This window comes from Silurus meridionalis, chromosome 14 (genome assembly GCF_014805685.1).
Source record: "Silurus meridionalis isolate SWU-2019-XX chromosome 14, ASM1480568v1, whole genome shotgun sequence".
Taxonomy (NCBI): domain Eukaryota; kingdom Metazoa; phylum Chordata; class Actinopteri; order Siluriformes; family Siluridae; genus Silurus; species Silurus meridionalis.
In genome coordinates this window covers 3737722-3765102 of record NC_060897.1, presented here as the reverse complement: position 1 = coordinate 3765102, position 27381 = coordinate 3737722, and the positions used below count along the sequence as shown (strand labels likewise).

The window sequence follows — 27381 nt, the reverse complement described above, 5'->3', positions numbered from 1 at the left end:
CGAGGACTGGTTTGTCATGATAGATCTAAAAGACATGTACTTCCACATATTCATCCTTCCCGTACACAGGAGGTTCCTAAGGTTTGCTTTTGGTGGGGGGGGGGACCTTACCAATACCGGGTCCTCCCGTTTGTCCTAGCACTCTCCTCCCGCACCTTCACGAAGTGCATTAATGTGGCTCTAGTCCCTCTACAGTTTCCGGGGCATCCGCATTCTGAACTATATTGATGACTGGTTGATATTAGCTCGATCAGAGCTTTAGGCGGTCCGGCATCGAGATGTCGTTCTCACTTGCATGAAGGAGCTTGGTTTAGAACTAATCACCAGGAAGAGTGTGCTTTCTCCCCTACAGAGAACCACCTTCTTGGGCGTAGTGTGGGACTCGACCGTGATGTAGGCACAACTGGCTCGCCCCTGGATCGAAGCTATCCTCACAGCAGTCAGGAGAGTAAGAGAAGGCCAGTCACTCACTGTGAAGCAGTTCCAGAGGCTGCTGGGTCTCATGGCGACAGCATTCAACGTGATTTCACTTGGCCTCCTCCATATGAGACCCCTTAAGTGGTGGCTCCAAGACAGAGGGTTCTCCCGAAAGAGCAGTCCACACTGCACCATCAAGCATTAGATGAGGGGAAAAAACTATGTTCCTGTCTAAAGGCCCCGTCCTAGAAACTCCTTGTCATCGCGTAATGCTAACAACGGATGCATCCCTCACAGGGTGGGGAGCGGTCATGAGTGGCCACTCCGCCCAAGGTTGGTGGAGTGAGCCACAGCTCTCATGACACATAAACTGCCTTGCAGATGATGGCTGTGTTTTTGGGTTTGAAACACTTCCTCCTTCCACCTGAAAGATCGCCATGCATTGGTCCATATAGACAACACATCAGTGGTTTTGTATATATCAACCACCAGGGGGGTTTCCGATCTCGCCCCTTATACAGGCTGGCATGGCAGATCCTTCTGTGGTCCCAGGGGAAACTCCTCTCACTGACAGCATCTTTCATCCCAGGCCGGTTAAATTGGAAAGCAAATGCCCTTCCTCCTTTCCTAGACCCTAACCAGGAGAGCAAAATTGCAAGCACTAAACACATATCTCCACAGGAAGCTTATTGGCTTCCCTGCCAATAAGCAGACGCTCAGTGGGTGGATCCTCTGATCTCCCTGCTCCATTCAAGGCTTACACTACTGGGAGTGTGGCGGCCTCTACGGCCTGGTCTGCTGGAGTCCCACTCCAGGACATCTGCAACGCTGGTCCACCCCGCTGACCTTTGTCAGGTTTTATGACCTCAATCCTGGCTACTCTGTCCTTCGTTCTGGTTGTGCTTTCACACACTAAGTAGGGTCTGGGTAGTGTGGCGCAATTGGACACTCGTTTCCAAAGCATTGTGGCCGCAGTTCCCCAAAAGGGGAACTTCTATAAGTTACGTATGTAACCCTGGTTTCCTGAGGGAATGAGACGCTGTGTCCCCAGGCCACACTCCCTGCATCCCGCTTACCTTCTCTTTCCAGAAGCTAATGTCGGTACAATTGCTCAGCCATTTTGTAGCTTCCTGAATTACGCAACTTTAGCAGATTGCTAGACTTGCTAGAAAAAAAACATGTAGACATGTCTGCTGTCAGGTTCTTGATCAAAACCCTGGATTGCCCTCAGTTGTAGTCCCCTTTGATTAACAAATAATCAGAACGGTTCATCAGCTTTCAACTTGTCGTTTATAATTTAAATGGTGCTATTTTGCACACAAAATCTTCTGGAGCTGTCAGTAATGTTCATTACATACAGTAAGGTAAAAAAAATAATAATAATATTGGGGCCCCTGACTAATATGTTTCTTTCCCCAAACTGTTACAATAAAGACATTTGGATTCTGTAGCATGACATTTTTCCTTCACTTGAACTACAAGACCAGAACCTGTGCCCCTGTGCACAGAGCCAGCTCTACAAAAATGTGCTTCAAAAGGTTTGGAGTGGAAGATCTCCTGCTTCAAACCCTGGACAATTTTGAGATAAGTTGAAATGCGGACTGCACCCCAGACCTCCTTAACTTACTAACACACTTGTGTCTGAAAAACTCTCACACAGATCTCCATAAACACACTCTAAAATCTAGTGGAACATCTTCCTAGAAGAGTGGAGGGTATTATATAAAGAAATGGGGAATAAATGTGGAATGGGATGTTCAGGAAGAAGCACATACAAATCTTACACTCAGGTGTCCCCAAACTATTGTCCATATAGTGTACCTACAAATAGAAATTATCACCAAGAAAATGTTAGATGTTGCAGTCTCTCTGTAGTGCACCGGACTACTGTATATGCAGTTTACTCACACACACACACACACACACACACACACACACACACACACACACACACCTTCAAAACCCAGCTCATGTGTTCTCATATTTCCTGTAAAATGGCAACAGTGCCATAATGAAAACATATATACAGACATCAAGCCACATACAATACATGTGCTGAATCTAGCAGTTCTGGCCTCTGGCACTGTGACAGCTGGATCATCACAAACAAGTTCATCTTTATTTGAGGACTAAGAGGCAATGGATCACGGACTTCCTGCAGCTTCTGGCTGAGAGAGAAATGAAACAATCCTCTTGGTTTCACACCCGGTCCATAGAGGTGGCACTGAGCATGTGCAGTGCAGTGCAGGATGACGGTGCTCTGTCATTGTCTGTGTCTCAGGGTGGAACGCAGGGGGAGCTTATAGCACTAAATACAAACCTATCAATCTCCAGGATGACACGGCAAAAAAGTTCCCACACAGTAAACTCAGCTGCGGGTATAGAAAAAAAATTTAGTCTTTTAAAAGCTGCTGATCTTCCAAAAATGTTAAACGATGGGTAGTGCACACTGTTGCGATTTTTTTTTTTTTTCTGTGCATTCTTAAATGAATTGAATAGTAATGGATTGAAATTATATTATTTGTTTTGTAGTGTAACAAATAATTTTGTGTAAATTCTATTTCCATTGTTACATAAAATATTAGTGTGTGGATTCTAATAAACTAAAAAGGTTTCGTTTCCCTGTTGGTTTTTAATTTCCGATTCCCGATGGGGATAAACTTTTATTTTTATAATAAAAATTATCTTGTTTTATGTTCTAAAATTAGCTCTTTATGCATCTCTGGATTACACATTAAGCACCATGAGGGATGAGCTGGTTGAGATGGAGGAGCTGGATGAGTTAGATAAGATGGATGAGCTGTTTAAGATGGAGAAGCTGGTTAAGATATAGGAGCTTGTTATGCTGGGTGAGCTGGATAAGCTGGTTGAGATGGAGGAGCTGGATGAGCTAGTTAAGATGGATGAGCTGTTTGAGATGGAGGAGCTGGATAAGCTAGTTAAGATGGATGAGCTGTTTAAGATGAAGGACCTGGATGAGATGGGGGAGCTGGATGAGATGGAGGAGCTGGATGAACTAGTTAAGATGGATAAGCTGTTTGAGATGAAGGAGCTGAATGAGATGGAGGAGCTGGATGAGCTAGTTAAGATGGATGAGCTGTTTATGATGAAGGAGCTGGATGAGATGGAGGAGCTGGATGAGCTAGTTGAGCTGGATGAGCTGTTTGAGATGAAGGAGCTGGATTAGATGGAGGAGCTGGATGAGCTAGTTAAGATGGATGAGCTGTTTAAGATGAAGGAGCTGGATGAGATGGAGGAGCTGGATGAGGTAGTTGAGCTGGATGAGCTGTTTGAGATGAAGGAGCTGAATGAGATGGAGGAGCTGGATGAGCTAGTTAAGATGAATGAGCTGTTTGAGATGGAGGAGCTGGATGAGCTAGTTAAGATGGATGAGCTGTTTGAGATGAAGGAGCTGGATGAGATGGGGGAGCTGGATGAGCTAGTTAAGATGGATGAGCTGTTTGAGATGAAGGAGCTGGATGAGATGGAGGAGCTGGATGAGCTAGTTAAGATGGATGAGCTGTTTGAGATGGAGGAGCTGGATGAGCTAGTTAAGATGGATGAGCTGTTTGAGATGAAGGAGCTGAATGAGATGGAGGAGCTGGATGAGCTAGTTAAGCTGGATGAGCTGTTTGAGATGAAGGAGCTGGATGAGATGGAGGAGCTGGATGAGATGGAGGAGCTGGATGAGCTATTTAAGCTAGATGAGCTGTTCGAGACGGAGGAGATGGATGAGGTTGAGCAAAATTTTTTAAGTATATTTAAATAACCCTAATTGTACATATAAATGCTATTTTCTAAAGTAGATTAAAATGTTTTGAGTAAAAATCTTACAAGAGCCTATAGAAAAGCAACTTCTAGTTCCAGGTGGACTCATGAGAAATTATGTTGTTGTGTGTTTTTCACCCATACATTGAGTATTCCTTTTCTAACCTCAATTTCATGAAATAAAAAAATACACTTTCTATTATAAAGCAACATACATGGACATTCCAGATGGCAAAAACTCTCAGAAGTGTCCTATTTCACATCTCGTCTTATTTTGCTTCAGAGTTTAGTAAAACCCCACATTATATTGTCTTCATATTTGACTTGTGATCTCTTGTATTGTCTGGCATCAAGGTCCCTCCTAAAAAGTTTCCCATCTGGAATCACTGACATAAATTTGAAACTGGAGTGATCTTATTTAAGAAATTGAACCATATAAGTATGAAGACAATCCTGTGAGGGCAGACGTTGGATGTTGTGTTTGCTTCTGTGGCTTGATAATTAGCGGTGCTGGAATGAGCCGTAGCACTGCGAGCTGTTCTCTGTTTAGCGCTGTGTGTAGTGATGTTGTCTTATTGCATTAATGTGATGGTATGTGGACCTTCAGGAAACGGCTCAATAAGAAACATTGGTGTTTCTTTTACACCGGTGAGTTTAGTGTTTTATTAAAGCACTAGCTTAGCAGTTGCAGTTGAAGTAAACATATTTCACCAAAATGACTCTGGCAGGTTTTATTATTTCAACCGGTGTTCGCATGAATGTTTTCAGTGTTTGAATGAGCTCTGCTTGCTCACTTCTGGTACACGGTACCAAGGCGGAGCATCTTCAGCAGATGAACCAGGGTTGGATGATGTGCTTGCAGGGATTGAAGTGCTTTAGAAAATACAAATACACTATTTGGAATAATGTTTGAAGAATGTTTGTATTTCAGTATGCCACTAATGCCATTTTCCAAGTTTGTTTGTGTGTGTATTAATACCACTGCTCTCTCAAACTCCATATACAGAATAGAAACACCACTTGTCAGCTTTTTTTTTTTTTTCACTTGAACATCTTATTTTATATTTATTCTCCATTTGCTGTTATAATAACCTTCACTTTTCTGGAAAGATGTTCCACTAGATATTGAAGTGTGCTTGTGAAGACTTCTGAGAGATTTATTCAGACACACGGGTGTTAGTAAAGTCAGGTGCTGATGTAGGTGAGGTAAAGAGGCCTGGGGTGCAGTCAGCATTCACATTCATCCTAAAGGTGTTCAATAGGGTTGGGATTAGTGCTCTAAAGTGGGAGATCTTCCTCTCTAAGCCATGTAAACTCATATTTAATGTTGCAGAATTGATTTAAAAAGTCAGTCAATGAAAACGTAGCTTTATGAAAACACTCTCCAAATTAGATCAAAAGGAAAAACCCTTTTACAGTGAAGCTTTTTAGCCGTCGCCATGACGTTTCAAAGAGCAGGTGAAAATTATGCTGGTCGAAGCGCCTCACGATGCAGTGTGGATAAGCACCTTGGTTAACGATTGAAAGTGTGGCTGCGGACGTTTGGTGAATGACCTCATCTGTTATTCTGACCACGTGCGTACCTTCTCACCAAATTCACCTCACATGTGAGTTTCTCACCAGAAACAACATGATCTCACTTCCGCACCCATCCTAATTGCCAGATTTGGCTCCTACGGACTTCACCTTCTTCCCGAAGATAAAGATGCAGCTCAAAGGTTGTTATTTAAAAACCGTTGTGGAGATCCAGCACTGCATTTCTGTGCAAGGGGACTATTTTGAAGGTGATAGTGTGTAAACGTAGATAAATAAAGTACTTTCTTGTAAACAGAAACACGTTTCTCAACACGTTTTGATACCACCTCGTACATTTAAACTAAAAGGATATAATTGTTTAGTATGTTACAGTAAAAACCATAATCCAAAACCTACTTGTATTGCCTTAGGTATCAGTTTGATGTGCAATGGATGTTGTTACTTTACCTAGTTTCTTACTTATATAAAAAAAAGGAACATGCATATGTCTTTCAAAAACTAATAGTCTAGTTAAAAATCGCTATGGTCAGATTTTAATCCTTTAGCTTGAACGGCTACATTTTAAACAAAAAAATGGGCTTTTACTTGTCTCACAGTAAAACTTTTTCTGTAGCAGAGTCAATTAAAGGCTTTGTTCAAGGCCCCAACAGTGGCAGCTTTGGCAGTGCTGGGGCTTGAACCCACAACCTACAGTACCAATCAGTAACGACTGAGTGATCACTTCCCTGTAAATATGCTGTCTTAACCAAAAGCAATAAAGTTTAAGTAAATCAATAGATGTTTATTATTAGCAGGGTTTATCCTGAATCCCCTCAGCACACAGCACTGAACAAACTTTTTTGCTTTGTCTCTACCCCCATCTGGTTATTGGTTAATTTCCCATGTGTGCTCACCTGCTCTTCATTCTGCCTTTTATTAGTTTGTCTATTAATGCTATTGTATCTGGGTACTTTGTCTCATTGCGAAGTCGATTCCTGTTCATTTCTGGCTCTTATTTTTGTTGTTTACGAGGTAGCTTTTTTTTATTTTGGAAATTGCCTATATATATGTGTGTATTGACCCTTGCTTTTATGATCACTGTACAGCCTCTAATGCTAATCGTGTACACTAGCATTTTGCCTTGTTACTGGTTGAGAAATGCTAGACCTGGTTTATTGGAACAGTGCTGATCTAATCGAATTAGAATAGGCCTCGTCCTCACTCTCATTAGGCCCTTTAGGAGAGCCACGTATTTATGTTTTACAGTTAATATCAGCACGAGCGCATCTGGCTTTAATTAAGTACTCATTTTGAACCCCTTTAGGGTCTGAAAATGAGTTGTTATTAAGTTACACAAGTTAACTTGCTTTATTTAATTGATATAATAGTGATTAAACTGTAATAAGACGTACAGAAAACTTTTGACGGGCGGTGTAGTTTCTATTTATTTAATGAATTATTCATCCACCTCTTTTCAGTCAGCACTTTACACTACTTGGACAAAAGTCTATGACCATTTTGTATGTGTTTTTGAACATCCCATTCCACATTAAGTCCCACACTCTTCTGGGAAGATGTTTCACTAAAGATTTGGGAGAGATTCATTCAACCACAAGTGTGTAAGTAAAGTCAGGTACTGATGTAGGTGATGTTAGGAGGCCTGGGATGCAATCAGCGTTCATATTCATCCCAAAGAGTTCAGTAGGAACAGTATCTTCCACATACATCCAACACTCCACTTGTGTGCCTCCAACTTTGTGGTAACAGTTTGGGAAAGAACCACATATTGCTGAAAAATTCATGTTCCCCAATACATTTGTCTATATAGTGTATCATGATTAAAATGACAGTGGATACGAGATGCCACTCCAGCGTAGGGCAATGATGTGTTTAAACTCTCATACACAGTGTGTTGTTGTTGATTATTTTCCTATAACTGCATTATTTTGAGTGTTTTATTACTGTAGAGCCCTGTTAAATTAGGGTCTAATAATTATTTGGTTTTTATTTTCTTTTACACTACAGAGTTCAAACTTGTTCATTTAAAAAAAAAAATATATATATAACTAAGGAAAAAAACTGTTATAAAAATTGTTGTTTAAAGAATAAGGTGTTTTCTGACTGACCTCTGAGGTCAGAGGTGAGAGGGGAGGGAGGAAGTGAAGTGTGAGAGAGAAGGACGACACGAGGAGTCCGGGAAAAAAAGGTGCGCTAATCGTTCGGTGCAGGTGTAAAGTCTGACTACTGGGTTGTGGACTATATACAGGAACACTGAACAGAGAAAAGACTGTTTAGAAACAATGTGGATGAACTCTATGTAGAGAGTGTGAGTTTAAGAGTGATGGGACTCAGGTGCACGCGTTAATGTGAAGAACAAACCTGACGCAGTTATCTTAATCACAGGACTACGTTAGCTTCACGTGAGTCGTACATTTTGCAAAGTCATAAAGTTTGACTGTACAAACGTTGTGGAACGATTTGCAACGCGAATGGTCCTGCAGTGAGTGAACAACGGAGACGGTGAAGGCCGCGCGATTTTTCCGGAGAGACCGAGGACACGTGGTGGCCTATGCTGCATCTCTGCCATGTTCAAATCATCGGATGTATGATTCGCACAGTGCGTGTTCGTGGATAAACACAAGGGAAAACTGAATCGAGTGAACGGATAATCCAAGTGTGTGTTTCGTGTACAAGTTTCACTGTTCCATTGGATTTCGTGAGTACTAGCCACTGCACACACTTTCACATGAGCTCCAACGTAGCGCGCCAACCAGAGACTTAAATCCCAGCTGGGTACTATTTCTTTTGTGGGGTTTTCTTTTCTTTTGTCTTCTTTAAATTTGTTTGTGTTAATAAATGTTTGTCCATACAATATATTCTCAAGTTATTTCTGAATGAAGAGAATGTCTAAAAGAAACACTGAAGTCTGAAGCCCGAGGTTAATAACAGTATTTTGGGGTTACTTTGGTAGCAAACAAATTACACCAAGTAAATTTAGATGTGCCTCTCACGTGTAAAATTACCCTAGACATAATTTGAGCCAGTGAATCAGTGAGAGGGCTACATTACCTAAAAGTGTCTTTTAAAATCCTTGATCTGGCTCTGTTTTGATTTTGATCACTTCTCGTGGCATGTAGGTGAACGTAAATACACTGGAGCAAATGTTATCAGCTTTCTTGTTTCCTGTAAATTTCCCTTATGTGTGCACCTGTTCTTCATTCTGCCTTTCATTAGTCTGGTTATTTATAGCCTTGGATCTCGTTGCACGGTCTATTCCTGTTCGTTTTTCCGGTTTTCCGGCTCTTATTGTTTTTGCTCCTAATGCTAATTGTATACACAGGCATCCTGTCTCTGACCTGACTGCACATTACAGGATTATTGTATTGAGAAATGAATAAATGCAGATGAACTGATGGAAATTCTTTGTTATTCCACAGTGCAGGTCCTCAGCATAGACATGCAGTTCAGCATCAAAAGTGCAAATTGAAAAAAGTGCAGTCAACACCATCAGGCACTACTATCCCATTCTAGTCACCAAATGTTCAATCTCCTTCCATCCAGTAAGGAGTTACAGAGCCATTCACACCAGAACCCGCAGGTTTAGAATTTGACATGATGTGCTAATGCTATAAAAATAGGAAAAGTTATACAAACTAGGGAAATTAAATAATAAATAAATAAAGATAAAGTCATGAACTGCACAGTTTGTGAAGGGTATGTAAGGTAAGGCAGAGCAATGATCATTTTTCTCTGAATAAGTCCAAGGTGCAGGGTTGCAATATAGTAGTCCTTGTTTATAGTGTTAACACCAGTGGTGGATGAAGTACACAAATCATGTACTCGAGTAAATATTGAGAGACATTCAGTGAAATGTGACGCCACTAAAAGTAAAAGTGTCCCTTTTAAACTTTCACTCGAGTAAAAGTACAAAAGTATTTGCCTTCAAATGTACTTAAGTGTCCAAAGTGCTATGATTTATTATGGCTATAATGTTCCTATTATCATTTCTGTTACAAGACTCTTTGCTTAATCAACTTTATGTTAAAAGACTCTAATGCGACTCTTAACACACCGATCTGTTAATAAAATGATATTTATGAGTCAAACACTGATTGATATCTATTACAATTATCATGAGCCCAAACTACTTAAAGAAAAATCGCACAAATAAGGTCACAGGTGCAGGATTTTCTTCCATTATTTATCCTTCTTAAAATGTTTATTACTCTCACGACAATCAACGCAAGTTTAAAACAGAGCACACGCTCTACCCTGATTGGTGGCTTGCTGTGTGCTTTTTTATGTGTGTGTTTTTATCCGCTCATATATAAAGATTTATGACTGATTTCACAAAATGTGTTTGAATAAAAAGTTATTTGACTATGATATTTGACTATGAAATGTTAAAGTTAAAGTAAAAGTCTCCCCAAATGAAAATACTTCAGTAAGTTACAGATATGTCAAAAAGCTACAGTAACAATTTACATTTACTTCATTACTGTCCACCAGTGTGTAACACGTGAAATGAACAGTGTGGGGGTTGCATTACGGTAATATTAGTGTTTATAGAAGCAGGCCAGAGATAATGGTGGATCCTTTGTATTACTGATGAGCTCTTTTGTGTGGTAAGAAACTGGAATCTCAGAGCCATTCATATCCACTCTGTACTTATCTCTATATATTTCTATAATTAATATTATACTGTATATAAATGTAAATTCACAGCATAACCTAGCTTTAATATATGTCTCTATAAAATCTGTATATACACTGTATTATTTGAATAATGTTGTGCATACAGTGAATGACTGTAAAAATATTTTGTGGCGTTACAATTTGACATTTTTGGCTCTAACAGAAGAACTCATGCTAGACAAAAAAAACATGGCCAGATAAAGTCAGACTGCCTCACCCCCACAGTCAAACATGGAGCTGGATGCTCAATGGTTTGGGGTTGCTTTGGAGCATTGAATGTTGGGAACTTATTCCAGAAAGTGAAAAGTTCCAACATGGCAACCATTCCATATTTCAACAGCATGCATCTGCGGCTCATTGGAAGCGACTTCACCATATAACAAGACGATGAGCCGAAGCGACAAACATGTCTAAGCTCTTTGTGTTATTTAGAGAGCAAACAGTCGTCTGAAGTGTGATCTTTTATTAAATGTCCTGCCCAGTCAACTCACCTAAATCCTACTGTACTGCTTTGGGATGAACTGGATCACAAGAGAGAAATCTGCAACTAGTGAAGAACACATTTGGTGAGTTTTACAAGAGGTATGGCAACGTATTTCACCTAAATGTTTTTTAAAACTGTCCGGATCCCAGGAGTGTATAATGGTATTCATGCTCACAAGGATTCTTTAATGATAATAACGTGGAAATAACCTAGATTTTTGCATGGAAACAAGGAACATGCACGTGTTTCTCAAAAATGATGAAACACTAGATGTTTCCAAACATATGAGACTATATATTGTATATACACCAAGCTATACAGATATAATGACAAGCAAGGATAATAAAGAATATAACTGCATGAGGATTACTGGCAGTAAAAGAATCAGTGATCACCAGTGTGCTTATTGGTGTAGTGTAAAGTGCAATAGGGTGGTATTTGCTGGAAAAACGCTGGTCCTGATCATACTGGTTCTGATATGAATGTTCCTGTTTCTCCTTCTGGACGGAAAGAAACGTATGTGAGGAATCAGTGATGATCATGTGTGCTCTGTGCAGACATCTGCTGTGCTGAAGATTGCAGCTAAATAGCTGGTAGTTGGGTTCCAATGATGATGTAGGTAAATGAATAGGTGAATGTAAATTCACTGACACTGATGTGATCCTCTTTAGTTTCCTATCCTTTTGTAATTCCTGAACTAAATTACATTCATCCCATCTGTTCTGTATTAAAAAACATTATTACTGAGTTTACAGGCCTGGCCAAACAGGAAGACTGTGTCTATACGCTGTGCGTGTGGTTTCACTACACTGATTCAATCCGACACTGGCTGAATGTGAGCAATTATGAGCAATTCTGCTTGTTTTCCGGCTCCCTGGCTCTGTGCCACTGAAGCAAAGAGAGACGTGTAGCGTTTAAACACCCAGCCACTTGACAATGGAGGTCAGTGATAAGTCCTGGACTCTCTTATGTACAATAGATAATAGTGTATATGTGTGTGTGTGTGTGTGTGTGGGTATAAGCATGGGCAAGCCTTTCCTCTCACATGCCATAATCCAACCGTCTCCTGAAACCTCTTCTCACTTGTCAGCAGATTCAAAGAGCCGGACTCAGCTAGGCTGCACGATGCCGAAAAGGGCAGCTTCTGACTTTGATAAAGGCCAGCTTTCTCGATCTCTTTGTCTTCTTCTCTTGCTCTTTCGCGCTTGTTCTCTCTTACATGCACATACATGCTTGCTAAAGTTAATGTCAGTGTCAATAAAGAGTCCATGGCCAGCTTTCACAGGCGCTAAATGAGACATTTCAGAACAGTCTGATGTTGTCTTAAAGTTGCATGTACTTTTGAGAAAGGGATAAACACTTAAGTTTTGTGTTTTTCTCAATGTCTTTTCTTCTGCTTTTGTCTGCTCCCGTTAGAGGGTCACCACTATTTATCACTTCTGATGAAAATCGCAGCTTCTTCAACTCTGCCACCTGCAGCTCCATCCCCTGTCTTTTTTGTCAATGCCGCCATCTTGAAACCGTACACCATAGCAGGTATTACCACAATCTTAGAAACTTTCCCTCTTGCTGATACCCTTCCATTATAGTGTTTGGGTTTGTGTCAATAAATGGTGACCCCGAATAATCAAATATTCGGAGCCTGGTTTAAAACCAATCTTGCAGTCGAATCTTCGCAGACGTGTTATCAAACAAGGATCATGCTATTTTAGTTCCTTACGGGTGCTCAATGTCTGATTTTACATAGAACTACCGGTTTTCTCCCAACAAGTTAATTTACAGCCTATTATGATAATGCGGTAAATAAAAAGGTGAAAAGAAAGAAACTTCTAATAAATATTTTTAACGTGAGAATAAATCCAACCCAACATGACAGATTTCTGTTTCACTTTTCATGATCTGTAATGGACAAATGGAGCATCTTGGTGGCAGGAATTTAAATATTTATCAATGCATGGGAGATTCTGGAAAGTATAGAAGAATGTTTGCCTAATCCGGCAAACTTTTTTAAATGTGTCTGAAGCAGGCTTCCAAATTTCTGTGTGCTGTGTGTGGAGGGAAAAAGTCTTACCCACTTGTTGACTACCTGGTACCCCAACACATACATGATTCGAGTATAAGCAATACTTGACAATTCTGATTCGACTATGTGGTCTGGGATATGGGCTATTGGGGACACCCCTAATGTCAAGATAAAGTAGGAAGAAGTGAGCAATATTGTCAATTAAAAATTGAAAAAGAAAAAAGTCCATTTTGAGATTTCCTGTGAAAAAGTATTTATCTGCTGCTTATAAAACAAAAGCTCTTATCTTTTTATTTATTTATTTGTTTGTTCATAAAGTTAGATAGTTTAGAGTGGGCAGGACTGTTAGACATCTCAGTACAACTTTAGGATATTGAAAGTAATTTTCACATCTACAAAAATGCTTGATTTGACTTTCAAGGTCAAATATCTGAAAACTGTGAATAACTGAGACATGGGGATATACTGTATCTGAGCAGGTCATCCCATCCGAACACCAGAATGTTCTGGATTGTTGAAAAGATTTAATATTATTAAATAAATTACAATTGTTTGGGATTAAAGGATTAATGATGGTTGTAAGTGTTTACATAGACCATTGAACCGGAAGTTCAAGCCCCAGTATTGCTGCCACTCGGGCCCTTGAGCAAGGCCCTTAGCCCTCTGTGCTCCAGGGGCACTGCACAGTAATTTGGCTGACCTTGTGCCCTGACCACTTAGATATGTGAAGAAAGAATTTCACTGTGCTGTAATGAACATGTGACAAGTATAATGCCTCCTTTAACTTTATATCCTTGTTGGTATTTCCAGGTACGATGGAAAGCACAAGGAGTCAAGAGAGTCAAGAGTCAATAAGCATTTATTATAATCTCAACCATATATAGCTGACACAGTACAAAGTGAAATGAGACAACGTTTCTCTAAAACCCTGGTGCTTGATAAATCAACAAAAAGCTACACAACAGAAAAACACAGAGCTAAGGACTAAAACACAGAGCTAAGGACTAAAACACAGCTAAGGACTGGGTCCCTGCCACATAAAGTGCATCGTGTAATGGTTTCAGAGCAACAATGTGGCATCTCTGAGCTTCATGGTCTTTTTTTATATCCTGATCTCAGGTTATTCATGTGGTTTTCTAGTTTTTCAGTGTGGGATTGTGTTTGTGTTTACGCTGCCCTACAGTGGCCTGGCATTCGAACCAGGATGTTTCCCCAATTCACATCCATCCCTTTCCCAGGGATCTACAACCCTGACCAGGATATGACTGGGATACAGTATGACACTGAAGACAAAGTTTTATTAATGCATGTGCATATTTTTACGCCAGCTTTGCTGACTCACGTGTGACCCCACTGACCACTGTGTCCTCTTTATGCTGAACTTTATTCTGAACATTGACCCGAGATATTTTCAGACTCTCCTCACTCACATATTTTAACACTTTTATTTGCATCAGATTCTTGCATTATCATAAAGTTCTGAACAGTGCTCACTCAGCAGTCCTGTAGGGAGCGACCGATTGTGAGGACTCCCAGAATACTACTCTTGGGCTTTAGAGCAATATAGGTGCCTAATCTTCTGTTTTGTTTTTTTATTTGTGGAAATAGAACCAACCCAAAATATTAACAAATGTTTGTCGGAGAGCTTGAAAATGTAATTTTAATTAAAATGACTGATGAGGTCATGTTGGAGGTTAGGTTGTTTAGAGTACAATGATTCGCCATAATATTAAAGCCACCTGCCACCAACGTGGCATCATCACCAGGTAGGATGTCATGATGACAAGGATGCATTATTAAAACAAGGCAAGCTAGTAGAAACACTGTGGTGATCTGGGCAATATTCTGCTGGGCATTCTTGGGTCCTGACCTTCATGTGGGTTTTACTTTGACACTTACCGAAACACCTAATCCTACCTTTAGACTATGAAAGTTAAAAGCCATGGCAAAGGTATTCCTTAACATCAGTTGCCTCTTCGACCACTATGTTTTAACAAAACAGCTCAGACTCATTGATATATGGATGCCATTCTTTGTCACATCATTCCTGAAGTTTGCAGTATGCCAGGGTTCATTTGTCTGCTTTAAAGAGGCCACTGAAGTTAGGGAATATCTTTGCCATGGCTTTTACTTTACAATGGCTTAACTTGGTCTGAAGGTAGGGTTAGGGTTTTTTTAATAGTGCAAAGCAGTGAGTGGAGGCCATTCCCATTAGAACTACAAACACACTTTATTAACCACATTAAGGTACTTCATTTCTCTTATATGGCAAGCATTCGGCTCATTCAGTGTGTGAAGTGTGACTTGTATAATCTGTCACTAGCGATAATTATATCTGTGAGATGTGTTAGTTAGTTAGTTAGCTCTTTGATGGAGAAGATTAGAGCATTAGAGGAGTGCATCCAAAGTCCAGAGAAAATTAGTGAGTGCAAGAGCGGTCCAGGTTCTGCAGGGAAAAGTCTGGATGCCCTAGGTGGAGTTGCCATTCCTGGCCATCACAAAGTGACTATGACAAACGCACCCCTCATGGGGAGGGGAGCGGTCATTTCCTCCCAAACCTCAGAGGCCACCATGTGTTGGTTCCTATATCAACCACCAGGGCGATCTGCAATCTTGCCTTGTGTACAAGCTGACATGGCAGATCCTTCTATAGGCCCAAGGGAGGCTGGTCTCCTTGAAGGCAGTGCATATCCCAGGCCGCTTAAACAAGGGTGCAGATGCCCTCTCAAGGAAGGGCAGAGGCCCAGGGAATGGCGTCTCCACCCGGATGTGGTGGAGCAATTTGGTATCCCTAGCCACCGGTCTCTCCACCGAGGTGGTAGAGAACATTCTTCAATCCAGAGCTCTCCCTACCTTTTTACTCCAAGCTTGGCAAGAGCCTTCCTCTACGCTAGATCAGGGTATGTGGTAGGAATGTGGTAAGAAGGCGGAGCAGCTGTTTGTCTGCTCTGGCCCTCAGAGGAGAGTGAATTCAAGTTTATTTCTATAGCGCTTTTCACAACAGACATTGTCTCAAAGCACCTTTACAGAATTTAACAGTTAAGGTGAATGATGTGTATTTATCCCTGATGAGCAGCCATGGTGACTGTGGCAAGGAAAAACACCCTTAGATGTCATGAGGAAGAAACCTTGAGAGTAATCAGACTCAAAAGAGTCTTGTGGTCTCCCCGCTCCTTTGGGGTCAGAGCGCACTCCACTCAAAGTGTGGCTGCCTCTAAGGCCTTGTCCTCTGGATTTTCCCCTTCAGGACATTAGCAAAATGCTGCAGGCTGGTCCATCTTGTCCTTTGTCAGGTTCTCTAGCCTCAACCTTAGTGCCACTCCTGGCCCCTCTGTCCTTCGCTCTAGCTGCACCCATCCACACTGGTCAGTGTGGCTTGATTGGACTTTCATTCCCAAAGCATTTCTTTAAGTTCCTGAAGGGGAACATCTCCAGGTTACATATGAAACCATGGCTTCCCAAGGGAAGGAGACACTGCCTGGATCGCTGCAGCGATTCCTTCCCTTTTCAGAAACTGGCGCTAGTTATACTCCATGTGCTTTTAAGTTTCCTGGTCATGACGTCACTGGTGCCGGTGACGCCGAGCTTTCGATTAGACTAATTATAAATGTAATTTAGAGTGTGGACAACGTGAAAGCTTTCCTAAAGCGTTTCTGATGCAGTGCCTTGTTCTCTCAGGGAGCCATGGTTACATATGTAACCAGGAGATGAACTTCAGGAGGAACCTATTGGAAAGGAACAATGGTATTGTGATCATTAATTAATTTGTCACGTATAAAACATGCAGTAGCATGCTCAGTGTCAATGTTTACCCACCCACACAGAACTCAAAATGAAAAGATTTTCCGTAAAATATGTGGTTTGAAAATTATCTCTATGTGTAGGCGGAGCTTAATTATGGGATCCCGCTGAGAACTCTTTGTGCTTCTGATTACATGTGTTTCCATCAGGCTTTTATTTGTTGTAGTTATAGAGTGTGTGTGTGTGTGTGTGTGTGTGTGTGTGTGTGTGTGTGTGTGTGTGTGTGTGTGTGTGTGTTTGGGGGTGGGTTGGGGGTTAGCAGATGGAATTGGGAAATGGAATAGGACGAGTTGTACACTTGGGGCTGAGAGTTGTACGTATGTGAGTACCGAGCACAGTCAAGGGTACAAAAACGATCAGAGGAAAGTGCACCCTAGGCCCTGTATATGACTTAATGGACTTGTCCATTCTCTTTCTCTCTTACTCTCTGTCTGGCTCCATCCCTTGTTCATTCTCCTCTTTCTTTTCTTTTTCTCTCTAGGCTCTAGTCCTTTAAATAGTGCTTTTATTTATTTTATCTAGCTCATTCATGTCATTGCTTTGTTCTCAGCTGTCAATGAGAAAGAAAGAGAGAAAGAGAGAAATACAGCTTATCAGGCATGGTTAAACACACTACTATAAGTAAGTGATGAGTAAATAAAAGACTTCAAAGAAAAGACATTGAGATAGAAAGGAATGAAGAAGAAAATTGGAGAGGAAGAATTTGAGAGCGACAGCTCTAACCCTAACCACTAACCCTAACCCCTAGCCTAAAGCATAATCTCTTATCTCTAGCCTCAAACCCTAAGCCCTTACTATCACTTCTTAACTCTAACCCTTGACCCTAACCAATAACACATAGCTCTGATCTGCAAACTCTAACCACTAACCTCAAACAACAAACCCTAATTTTAAACTCAACCTCTAGACACTAACCCTAATTCTGAAAAATTTACTCTAACCGCTAATCCTAAACCCTTTCCCCTAACCCTAAACCTCTAACCCATAGCTTTGAACCACAAAACCACTCACCTACTAACCCATACCCCAAAAACTTTACTCTTTACACTTTACTAATGTGTTCCTTATTGTTGTTCATTCCAGAATCATTAAATTAATGCCAGTGGTCAAAACACAGACAGGAAAAAAAAAATTGGTACTTAAACAAATCATGACAAGGCAGAAAGTGTCTGTATGGGACAAAAGACTGGGAGAAGAGGACCATGTAGGGTGAAGACCTTCTTGCTGGTGGTAGGAGGTGGGGAGATAGTGTCTGGGGAGTAGGAAAAAGACAGATGGACAACAAGGTCTGCTGAGGAGTCAGGTGGAGGTGGAGGGATGTCAAGGTCCTCTGCAGAATCTGAGTGAGGTGAAGAAGGTCCTCTGCAAAGCCAGGAGATTTACACATTGCAGGGTAACTTGGGAAATCAGCAAGCCAGCTGGTCTTGACAGGATTCAGAGCAATCAGGGAAGACCTGCAAGCTGGCTAGCCATGAAAGGAGCTTGGTATATTAATGTCCAGCAAGGCAAAGCAAGAGACTCTGTACACTTGCTGGCTATTCAAGACAGGAATCGTGAGAAACCAGCATACTAGCTAATCAGGGCTCTCTGGTTGCTAAATCAGCACTCTGTCTACACAGCACTCAAGGAGAAGAACTAAAAGATTCTTAGAAGTTATCAATGAAGTCATCAGAAGGTAAGATGATAGGATTGTCAGATTAAGGTGCAGGGTAATATGCAGACCTGGTAGCAAAGACCTTGGCGCTGACCAAAGGCAAACCATTGGGACAATCATGGGCACGGCTGGAAGGACAAGGCAGCCAGCTTTATTCTAGGCCACCTTTATACCAGCTCTTATTCCAGTTGTCCTCTCTCAGAAGTACCCTGTGTTTAGCTGACTGTCCACAATATTTTCATAGGCCTCCTCAAAACAATTTCTCTCTTAGGGTGATTAGGGCTTCTGTCCAAATTCATCTAGCTATTGCATCATGCAGGGGCAATGGCAATTATTCCAACCTGAAGGTGGGTTTGGGGTTGTGGCTTACCAGAAAATCTCTCTGTAGCATTAGATCTTCTCACCGGGTTTATGAAAAATGTGATGGCTTCTGAAATGGCAAAAGGCAAAAAAAAAGCTTCAGACGTTGTATCAGACAATGTATTCCTCCCATGACAAAGTCTTCTTTAATGCAACGGTTTGAAATGTAATGTTGTAATGCAATTGGGTAGAAACAAAATAACCTTAAAATAGGTTGATAAAAATCATCTGAAAAGTAAAAAAATAATAATAATAAAAAAACTTGGCACCGACTCCCGTGAGTGTGTCAGTCTCGCCGTAAAACAGATGCAAGAGGACTCTCAAGTTTGTGAACAGAGTCATAGTATTCTCTTTGGTGCTTTCTGTGCAATGTAAGTCTAAATCATGTGTCCTAAAGTGGATAAAATAGCTTGATGCATTTTCTTTATATCTTACAGTACAGCAGTGCATTAAAAATATTAGTTTATTACTGTACTGTAAATCCCTTATTTGCTGTAAAATTGATTTTCATCCAAAACTTTGAGCCATAGAAAAGCTTATTTTTATAACTTGCTGTTGAATTTCTTTCAACTTCTCATACTTCTGCCAACATGTTTATTTTATTTTGACTTTGACTGTCCTGAAATCTATTTTTTGCAAGTCTTCATCAGCTACCACTTCAATCATTTTTTCTCATGTTTTAAACCAACAAAATAAAAAAAGGGGAGTGACCTAAAGCACATAAAAAGCATAAAACACAGCACTTCTGTCTATTTGCCAAGATAAACGTGCTAACAGAGACAATACCATGCCAGATTCTCCTGTGAAGGTCGCCAGTTCTTTTTTTCACAATTTTATACACAAGGACGCATCACTTCACGTGCAAATGTAATGGGGTTTTTGTTTCGTTATGCATTTTCAAACCGGTTCTGTGCACCAGCTTTGCAGTGGCCTTGTGAAACTCATTTTCCTTTAGCTTTATAAAAAAAAAGGATCTGCATTGTGTTTAAAAATCAGGAGTGATCACTAACTTCCTCGAGGGCTACATTGGCAAATGGCGACGAGAGAATTGGAAATTTTAAAATGTTTTATTTTAAACCCGTTAACCCGTTATATACAGACACAATGATAACTTGTATATAATGAATACATGTATATAATGTATATAATAAATACATAAATGGAAATACAGTGGGATCCAGAATTCTGATAGCTCTAGATTCTTCTATTGCGCTTTCTATTTTGAAACAACATTGATTACAAACAAGATTTTGCCTTTTTTTTTGTATTTGGTTTGTTTTCACGTTGCCGAACTAGCATATGACTCGACACGACTGTGGAAAAATGAGAGCATTAGGGCCAGGGAATGGAATGTATGTCAATGTTTCATGTCACATGATTATTTGCACCTGCATCACTTTCTCAGCTAATTAGCACTTATATAAAGACTTGCCACTAAACCTGATTTCGTATTTGTCACCTGTGCTGCTTATCGTATTTACAGTCCTCATCTTGCTCAGGCTATGTTTTTTGTTTTCCTGCCTGTAGTTTGGTTTTGTTTTCGTGTCTTTTTGTATGTTTTATTCACTTCATTACATGACAAAAATGCTCAATTTGAAATCCATCTAGTCTGATCACATGTGCTTTAATATGATTAGAAATATGGATTATGTGTGATGGTATTTCTTTGAGAAAAACACCCAATTCCATATTTGTCCCCATTTGCTGTTATAATAACCTCCACTCTTCTGGAAAGCTGTTCCACTAGATTTTGAAGTGTGCTTGTGAAGAACTGTGAGAGATTAATTCAGCTACATGAATGCTAGTAAAGTCAATACCAGAACCCCCAAACTTCCAATTGGTACCCAAGAGCCTTAACCACTAAGCTACCACCTTTCCCATATTTCACATATCCCAGCCTTTCAGTAAGCCAGGATTAGAGCATAGGGTCAGCCATGGTATGGCACCCATAGAGCACAGAGGGTTGACTTGCTCAAGTGTCCAACAATGGCAGCCTGGTGGTGCTTGATCTTGAAACCCCAACCTTATGATCAGTAACCCAGAGCCTTCACCACTGCACCACCAGTTCCCCTCTTAGAATGTAACTTTGGATCTTTTAGACTGTTCATGTGGAATCATTCTCAGAAGCAACAGTGAGGATAATTGCATAGTTTGAAGAAGAACCAAATATGGTTGAAACATTCAGGTGTCCAAATTTTATTGTGTCCTTACATAAACCTTTTTTTTTAACTGTTAACTGAACAATGTAATCTACATGATATGTTCTCGTCAGAAAGAAGCAGCGTCTCTGGTAGAACTTCTTAAAACAGGTGTCTTCAAAGTTTTTCAGGTTTATCTTTCAAAAAGATTTATGCATCAAAACAAACCAAAATTTTGCAATTAAAAACACAATTTAATAAGCTGTTCACAGTTCTTATATTTAAATAGATTTGAAGCTACATGCATTTTCGCTTTAATTTTAATAGAACTTTAATGTAATAATTAATTATAATTTATTTTTTATATCTTTGTTTATGAAAAAAAAAAAAAAGTGATTCAACATTAATTAACGGACCCCATGCAGGTGCGCCGCAGACCCATGGTTGAAGAAACATGTCACAGAATATAACGTAGATGATCAGAAGTCACTGTAACTCAATTGCGATTATGTACGATGTCTTCTCATACATGTCGGATTCAAGCTTGCAGAGGCTAGAAAGTAAGTAACAGAGAGGATGAGAAAAAGGATTGAGGGAAGAGTGGAAGAAAGAAATCAAGAATTGGGCAAAAAAAATGGAAGAAGAAAGAGAATCTGAGAGAGATATTAAAAGGACCAGCAAGAGAAAGTTGAAGAGGTATATATCCTGTGTGTGTGTGTGTGTGTGTGTGTGTGTGTGTGCGGCACCATTAGTTACAGATCACCAGTGCCATTAAAGAAAAGAAAGTAGGTGACTAACCCAAGGGCCTGACTGCACTCCAGCTTTACCATCACCACCACCACCATCATCATCATCATCATTACCATCATCCTTCGGTTTTAATGTCCCCGTCCTGCAGTCCGTCACCCACTCACGATCAAGACATGTTTTAGTGAAATCGCCCTTTTCACCACATTTCTCCACATTCCATGCTGATGATGCACCTTAAAAACGCCATCATGATTTCACATGGAAGCGGAGCGTCAATTAGCTCACGGCGCTGAGTAGCTAATCTATCCCGAGAGAAAGCAATCCTATTACAGATTCGGGAAGGAAATGCTGTAAGGTGATTCATTTCTGGTTTTATATTCAGAAGAAAATGAGCAGGAGGGAATATCAGTATAAGGGCATTTTTCTCATCATAGCTAATGTAAATTAAAACAAAAAAAAGAAAGAAAGCAGAAGATATTCGTGGCACGAAGGCAGACGGAAAAACATCCTCTGGTGTAAAGCCAAGATATAAACACACACAATGTATGGAGGAGCGGAAATGTAATTAAGAAAGGAAGGAAAGATCATGAGAATCTACCACAGACGAGACGCGACGTTGTAATATTGAGCTTGGAAGCCAACATAAGTATTTGGATATTTAATATAATTACATTTAATTATGCTGTCCTCCAATATGTATTCATTTGCAGATCAACTTGCTAACTTTGTCTGTTAGCTTTAAACTACGCACCAGAATGTTCAAATACCAAACACTGATCATTGCACGAGGGCCAGTGGCTGCTTAGCAATTACTCCAGGATCATTTTATTTTGCCTATGCAGCAAAATTATTTATATTATTATGTCATTATTGTGCAAAAAAAATTACTTTAATTTTGCCCTAATGAGAGAGAAGTGGTAGCTTAAGGCTCTGGGTTACTGATCAGAAGGGCAGGGGTTCAAGACCTGGTATTGCCATGCTACCACGCGTATGGGCCCTTTAGCAAAGCCCTTAACTTTTTGTGTTCCAGGGGCGCTATAACATGGTAGACCTTGCGCTCTGACCCAAGCTTCCTGGGGGAGGGGTAATTTTGCTGTAATGTACATGTGACAAGCTTAAAAGTTCTTGATAAGATTGACATCATTACTCGCTTAAACTAGACAGATCAGGCATGACATTATAACAATATGCCCGGGGAGTGAATAACACTGATCTTTATCATGGCAACTGTTAGAAGGTGGAATATATTTGGCAGCAAGTAAACATTTTGTCCTCAAAGTTGATGTGTTAGAAGCAGGAAAAATGGGCAGGCGGAAGGATTTGAGCGAGTTTGACAAATTGTAATGGTTAGACGACTGGGTCTGAGCATCTCCAAAACTGCAGCTTTTGTTGGCTGTTACTGGTCTGCAGTGGTCAGTATATTTTAAAAGTGCTTCAAGGAAGAAACAGTGGTAAACTTAAGGCTCATTGATGCATGCGGGGAGAGAAGGCTGGACCGTGTGGTTGGATCCAACAGACGAGCTCCTTTAGCTCAAATTGCTGAAGAAGTTCATGCTGTTCATCCTCGACGGGTCACGACCGTTTTGGCAGCAAAATGGCAACCAACACAATATTGGGCAGGTTATGCCTGGTCAGTGTATATACCCATCATACAAAAACATTTATTTTATTTACATTTATTATTAGGGATGCACCGAAATGAAAATTCTTGGCAGAAACCGAAAACCGAAAAAGAGGAAAGCAAGTCCGAAAACCGAAACACCGAAAGAATTTATGCCAATTATTATTTGTTATTATTTTTTTCAATTGCATAAATTAATATTAAAGTTTCAAAGAATAAATCAATTACAAATGATGAAAATATTTATTTATAGCACATTGCAAGAATAAAATAAAATTCAAACAATGTCTGTCGTGAAACTAATTGCTGAAATATCTGCAGTTATATGCTTATGGACGTAAGTTGCAACAACATTAAACAGCTCAGGTAAACACACCTCTGAAAAATGTCGTCTGCTCGGTATGGCATAACGGGGCTCAATGTGCTCGATCAGCCTGCGAAACCTCACATCTTCTACGACAGAGAATGGCTGATCATCTAAGGCAATGAATTCCATAATCTTTTTGTGTAATGACCTTTGCCTTGACACTATCACTGGGAAAATTCCTTGCCTTTTCAAAAACGTCCGCCACAGACGGAGTGCGCGTGCTCGGAGGGGTTTTGCTTTTCTGTGCCGCATTCATCTCATATTCAGCATAGGGATCGGGATGTTTGGATTTCAGCTGATAAATTAAACCCGACATGCAGACGCACCTCCTCTTGAAATTTCGGCATTACATGTTTTGCAAACCGCTATCCGTGGGTCTTTCTCAGATATACTGAAATACGTCCACACATGTTGCTGCAGGCGCGGTTTCTGTTTGCGTCATCACAACAAACTGTTTCGGACGCGTTTTTTCGGTGATCAAAGTCTTTCTGAAAATTTTCAGCCGAAAATGGCCCAAAAGTGCATTTTCGGTTTTCGGCCGAAAATTTCCGGTGGCCGAATATTCGGTGCATCCCTATTTAATATAAATGTAAAAAAACTCTGCCGTCTAAAATAAACTAAATGACAGATTTTACATTATGCTTATGACACGTTTATGGCAGACGCCCTTATACTAAATGAATTACATTTATCTTATGTACACAACTGAGCAGCTAAAGGTCTTGCTTAGGGCCCTAGAAATGGCAGCTTGGTGAAGCTGGGATATGAACTCTAAACCTTCAGACTCTCTTTCCATTCATTCTAAAATATATTCTTGTCAAGTCTCCTTTTAAATACCAGTTGAATTAAATGTGCTGTTTGCTGATGTATCTTTAAAACTGAAGGAATCATATATCCATTTTCATATACCATTATGCTAGTATAAATTGATCATTCTAGCTCATGTCACTGATGAATCAAACAGTTGTAAGAGGGACACTGATGGGCTACTTGGCGAATACAAATCTACGCTCACCACCTGTGATCGTTAAGATCGTGACAGCTTTTTTGTCTGATCTATTTTTATTGGTTATGCTATAATTAAAAACTGAGCACATTTAAAATTCATTAATGCTTCACTTTTAAAATAATTTAGAAATTAGCATCACATTTTAGGCATATTTTATTTAAGCAGTTTTCTTAAAACATTTTCATGTACTTTTTAATGAATTTAAACATTTTAAAGTTATATTTGTTATCGATGTATGCTGTTAAGCTGCTTGTGACAATGTCCATTGTGCTGTACAAATAAAATTGCATTGAATTGAATGAGTTGAAATGACTTAAAAGTCATTAGCAGAAAAATGTACATAATTTAAGCCAAGTGCATGTAGCAATAATAAAAATGAAACGAGCGCAAAAAGGCTCAATTTTAACAAATTACTGAAAGAAGTGTTAGACCTAATTAAGAAGTGATGAACTATCAAATTTCAGATCCATTTCAAACCTTCCATATATCTTCAGTTTCAGTCAGGTTTCATTCCGCATCATATTATAGAAACTGCTCTATTTAAAATGACAAATTAACTGTTTTTAAGATTTTGACAAAGACTGCATCTCTCTGTTAGTTTTATTAAACCTTAGTGCAGCATTTGACACAAAAGATCATGACTTTCTCAGAATTAAATAGGCATTCAGGTTCAGGCATTAAGTACCTGAATAACAGATCCTACCTGTCTAATTTTGTAGGTCAATGCAAGTAAAATGTGGGGTACCACAAGGTTCATTTATAGGGCCCCTGCTTTTTTAAAATCTACATGCATCCCTTTCTAAGTTGTTATGCTGATGATACTCAGCTACCGTATATATAATCTCATCAAAACCAGATGAAACATCTCAATTGGTTATCTTAACAGTGTGTTAATTTTAAAATTCAAATTTAAGAATTTTGGATGACACATAACTTTCTATTATAAAATTTTGATGAGATGGAGATATTGCTCATCAGTCCAAAAACCAGTACACAGAAGCTCCAGCAAATCAACTTTAAAAAGAGTTTAGGTTTGATTGGAAACGTCTCCAGGTTACGTTTCCAAACACACGGAAAAGCAATGCTTCGTCTTCTTGGTCGCTTTCATAGCTGAAAACATAAATCTAAACAGCTCCTACTTTTACCGGACAAACACACAGAGCGCTTCCTGAACACCAGAAGCTGCCGCTGGGTTCACTCCATGTGCTTTTAAGCTTCCTGGTCGTGACGTCACCACGCCGGTGATGCCGCACTTTGCATTTTGAATTGATTATACTTGTGATTCAGAGCGTGAACAATGCAGAGGCGTCCCCAAAGCTTTTCGATGCAGCTCGAGTGCCTGAACAAAAAACGTGTTTAATAGAAACAGATTCTTAGGTGGTTATTTTTGCCCTGAACCTGGGTGTGTTTTTATCTTTTTTTTTTTTTTAATTTGTTCCAAAACCATTTAAATGGACTAAACACTGCATATGTGAAACCTACACAAATCTCTGAATTGTTCTATATTCATGCTCATTTCCATGCTTAGGGCACCAGGAGTGGCAGGATATAAACTCAAGCTCCAGACCAAACAACAAACCTACTGGCTTACACATCCATCAACCTGCTAGAAGAATACCATTACTAAAGCAAGAAACCCAATGAACACAATGTGACAGTCACAATGTGACTGTAGCTTCAGCTGCACCACCTACATACATCATCTCTAACTGAAGCATTAACCTGTTCCACATTTACATTTCAGCATTTTGACACATCATTGCTGTTTTAATTTCTATTTATTTCTGTAAACCTGCTTTGGGACAATTGTTAAAAGTGTTATACAAATAAACTAAAGTGAATTTCACTTACTGCAGGCGGTTAATAATGCTAAGTTTCCAAATTTGGGGTCTAGGAAGCAGAGTCTAGGAGATAAGTTCCAGCAGATAGGGTCTTGAGGGTGTTGAAGCTTTGGTAAGGACGGCGTTTTCTTACGCAACCTACGACCTTTAGGTGTCCTAAACCACATTACCAATTTGGTGTGACATCACTGAAGACCTGGATTTTGTTGAGACACACACACACACCAGCAACACCACCTAAGCAGTTCTGTCATCCCGATGAGCTGCAGTCAGCTGAACACTCATCACTGTTTATTTAAGGTCAGGAGGTTACAGAGAACAAAGCATCAATGTTATTTAGGAAAAGTGTGTGTGTGTGTGTGTGTGTGTGTGTGTGTGTGTGTGTGTGTGTGTGTGTGTGTGTGTTTGTGTGTACTTACCTTTTTTATTTTTTTGGCTATATCAAGGCTCATTTTCCACTCTAATTGTAGGATTAGAGCAAAGCTGCCCGATGTAAGCATCACGGGACATCGCAGAATTGTTAGTTTAATTGCTGCCAACCTGCTTCCTGTCTCCCCTCAGGCTGCTTCCTTTATACACTCATATGCGTGTACCAAGAGGATGTCGCCCATTTGTCTTGTGTAACTGCTCTAAAACCTCTGGAGTGTATCTTTTAATAGAAAAAACCCACCAGAGGATGGGTGTGAATTTGGCTGATGTAACTTCTGGATTTCAGAAGCTAGTCAAGTTAGAAGCTAGTCGAGAAGCTAAACCAGCTAGCTTGCCCTTTGCATGCTAGCTATCACAGTAGCCACGTTTGCTAGCATTTGATTCTCTTACTTGATCTTGTTATCTTGTTTTGAGCTATTGTATAAATTAAAACAGGTTGTAGAAACTTTGGCTAGCTGATATTTTGTGTAAACAAGTAGCCAAGGTTGCTACCTAGCTTGCTTAACTAG

The 27381-nt window shown here is 40.0% G+C and overlaps 1 protein-coding gene across 1 annotated transcript in view; it reads right to left on the bottom strand.

Annotated features, from left to right (window-relative positions):
* Nucleotides 1-3144: 3144 nt before the first annotated feature.
* The window catches only part of LOC124397145 (uncharacterized protein DDB_G0271670), a 37469-nt gene continuing 13232 nt past the window's right edge, over nt 3145-27381 (bottom strand). Inside the window, 1 exon segment of the mRNA XM_046866661.1 lies at nt 3145-4126. Within this exon segment, the coding sequence (XP_046722617.1) occupies nt 3145-4126 (982 nt within the window).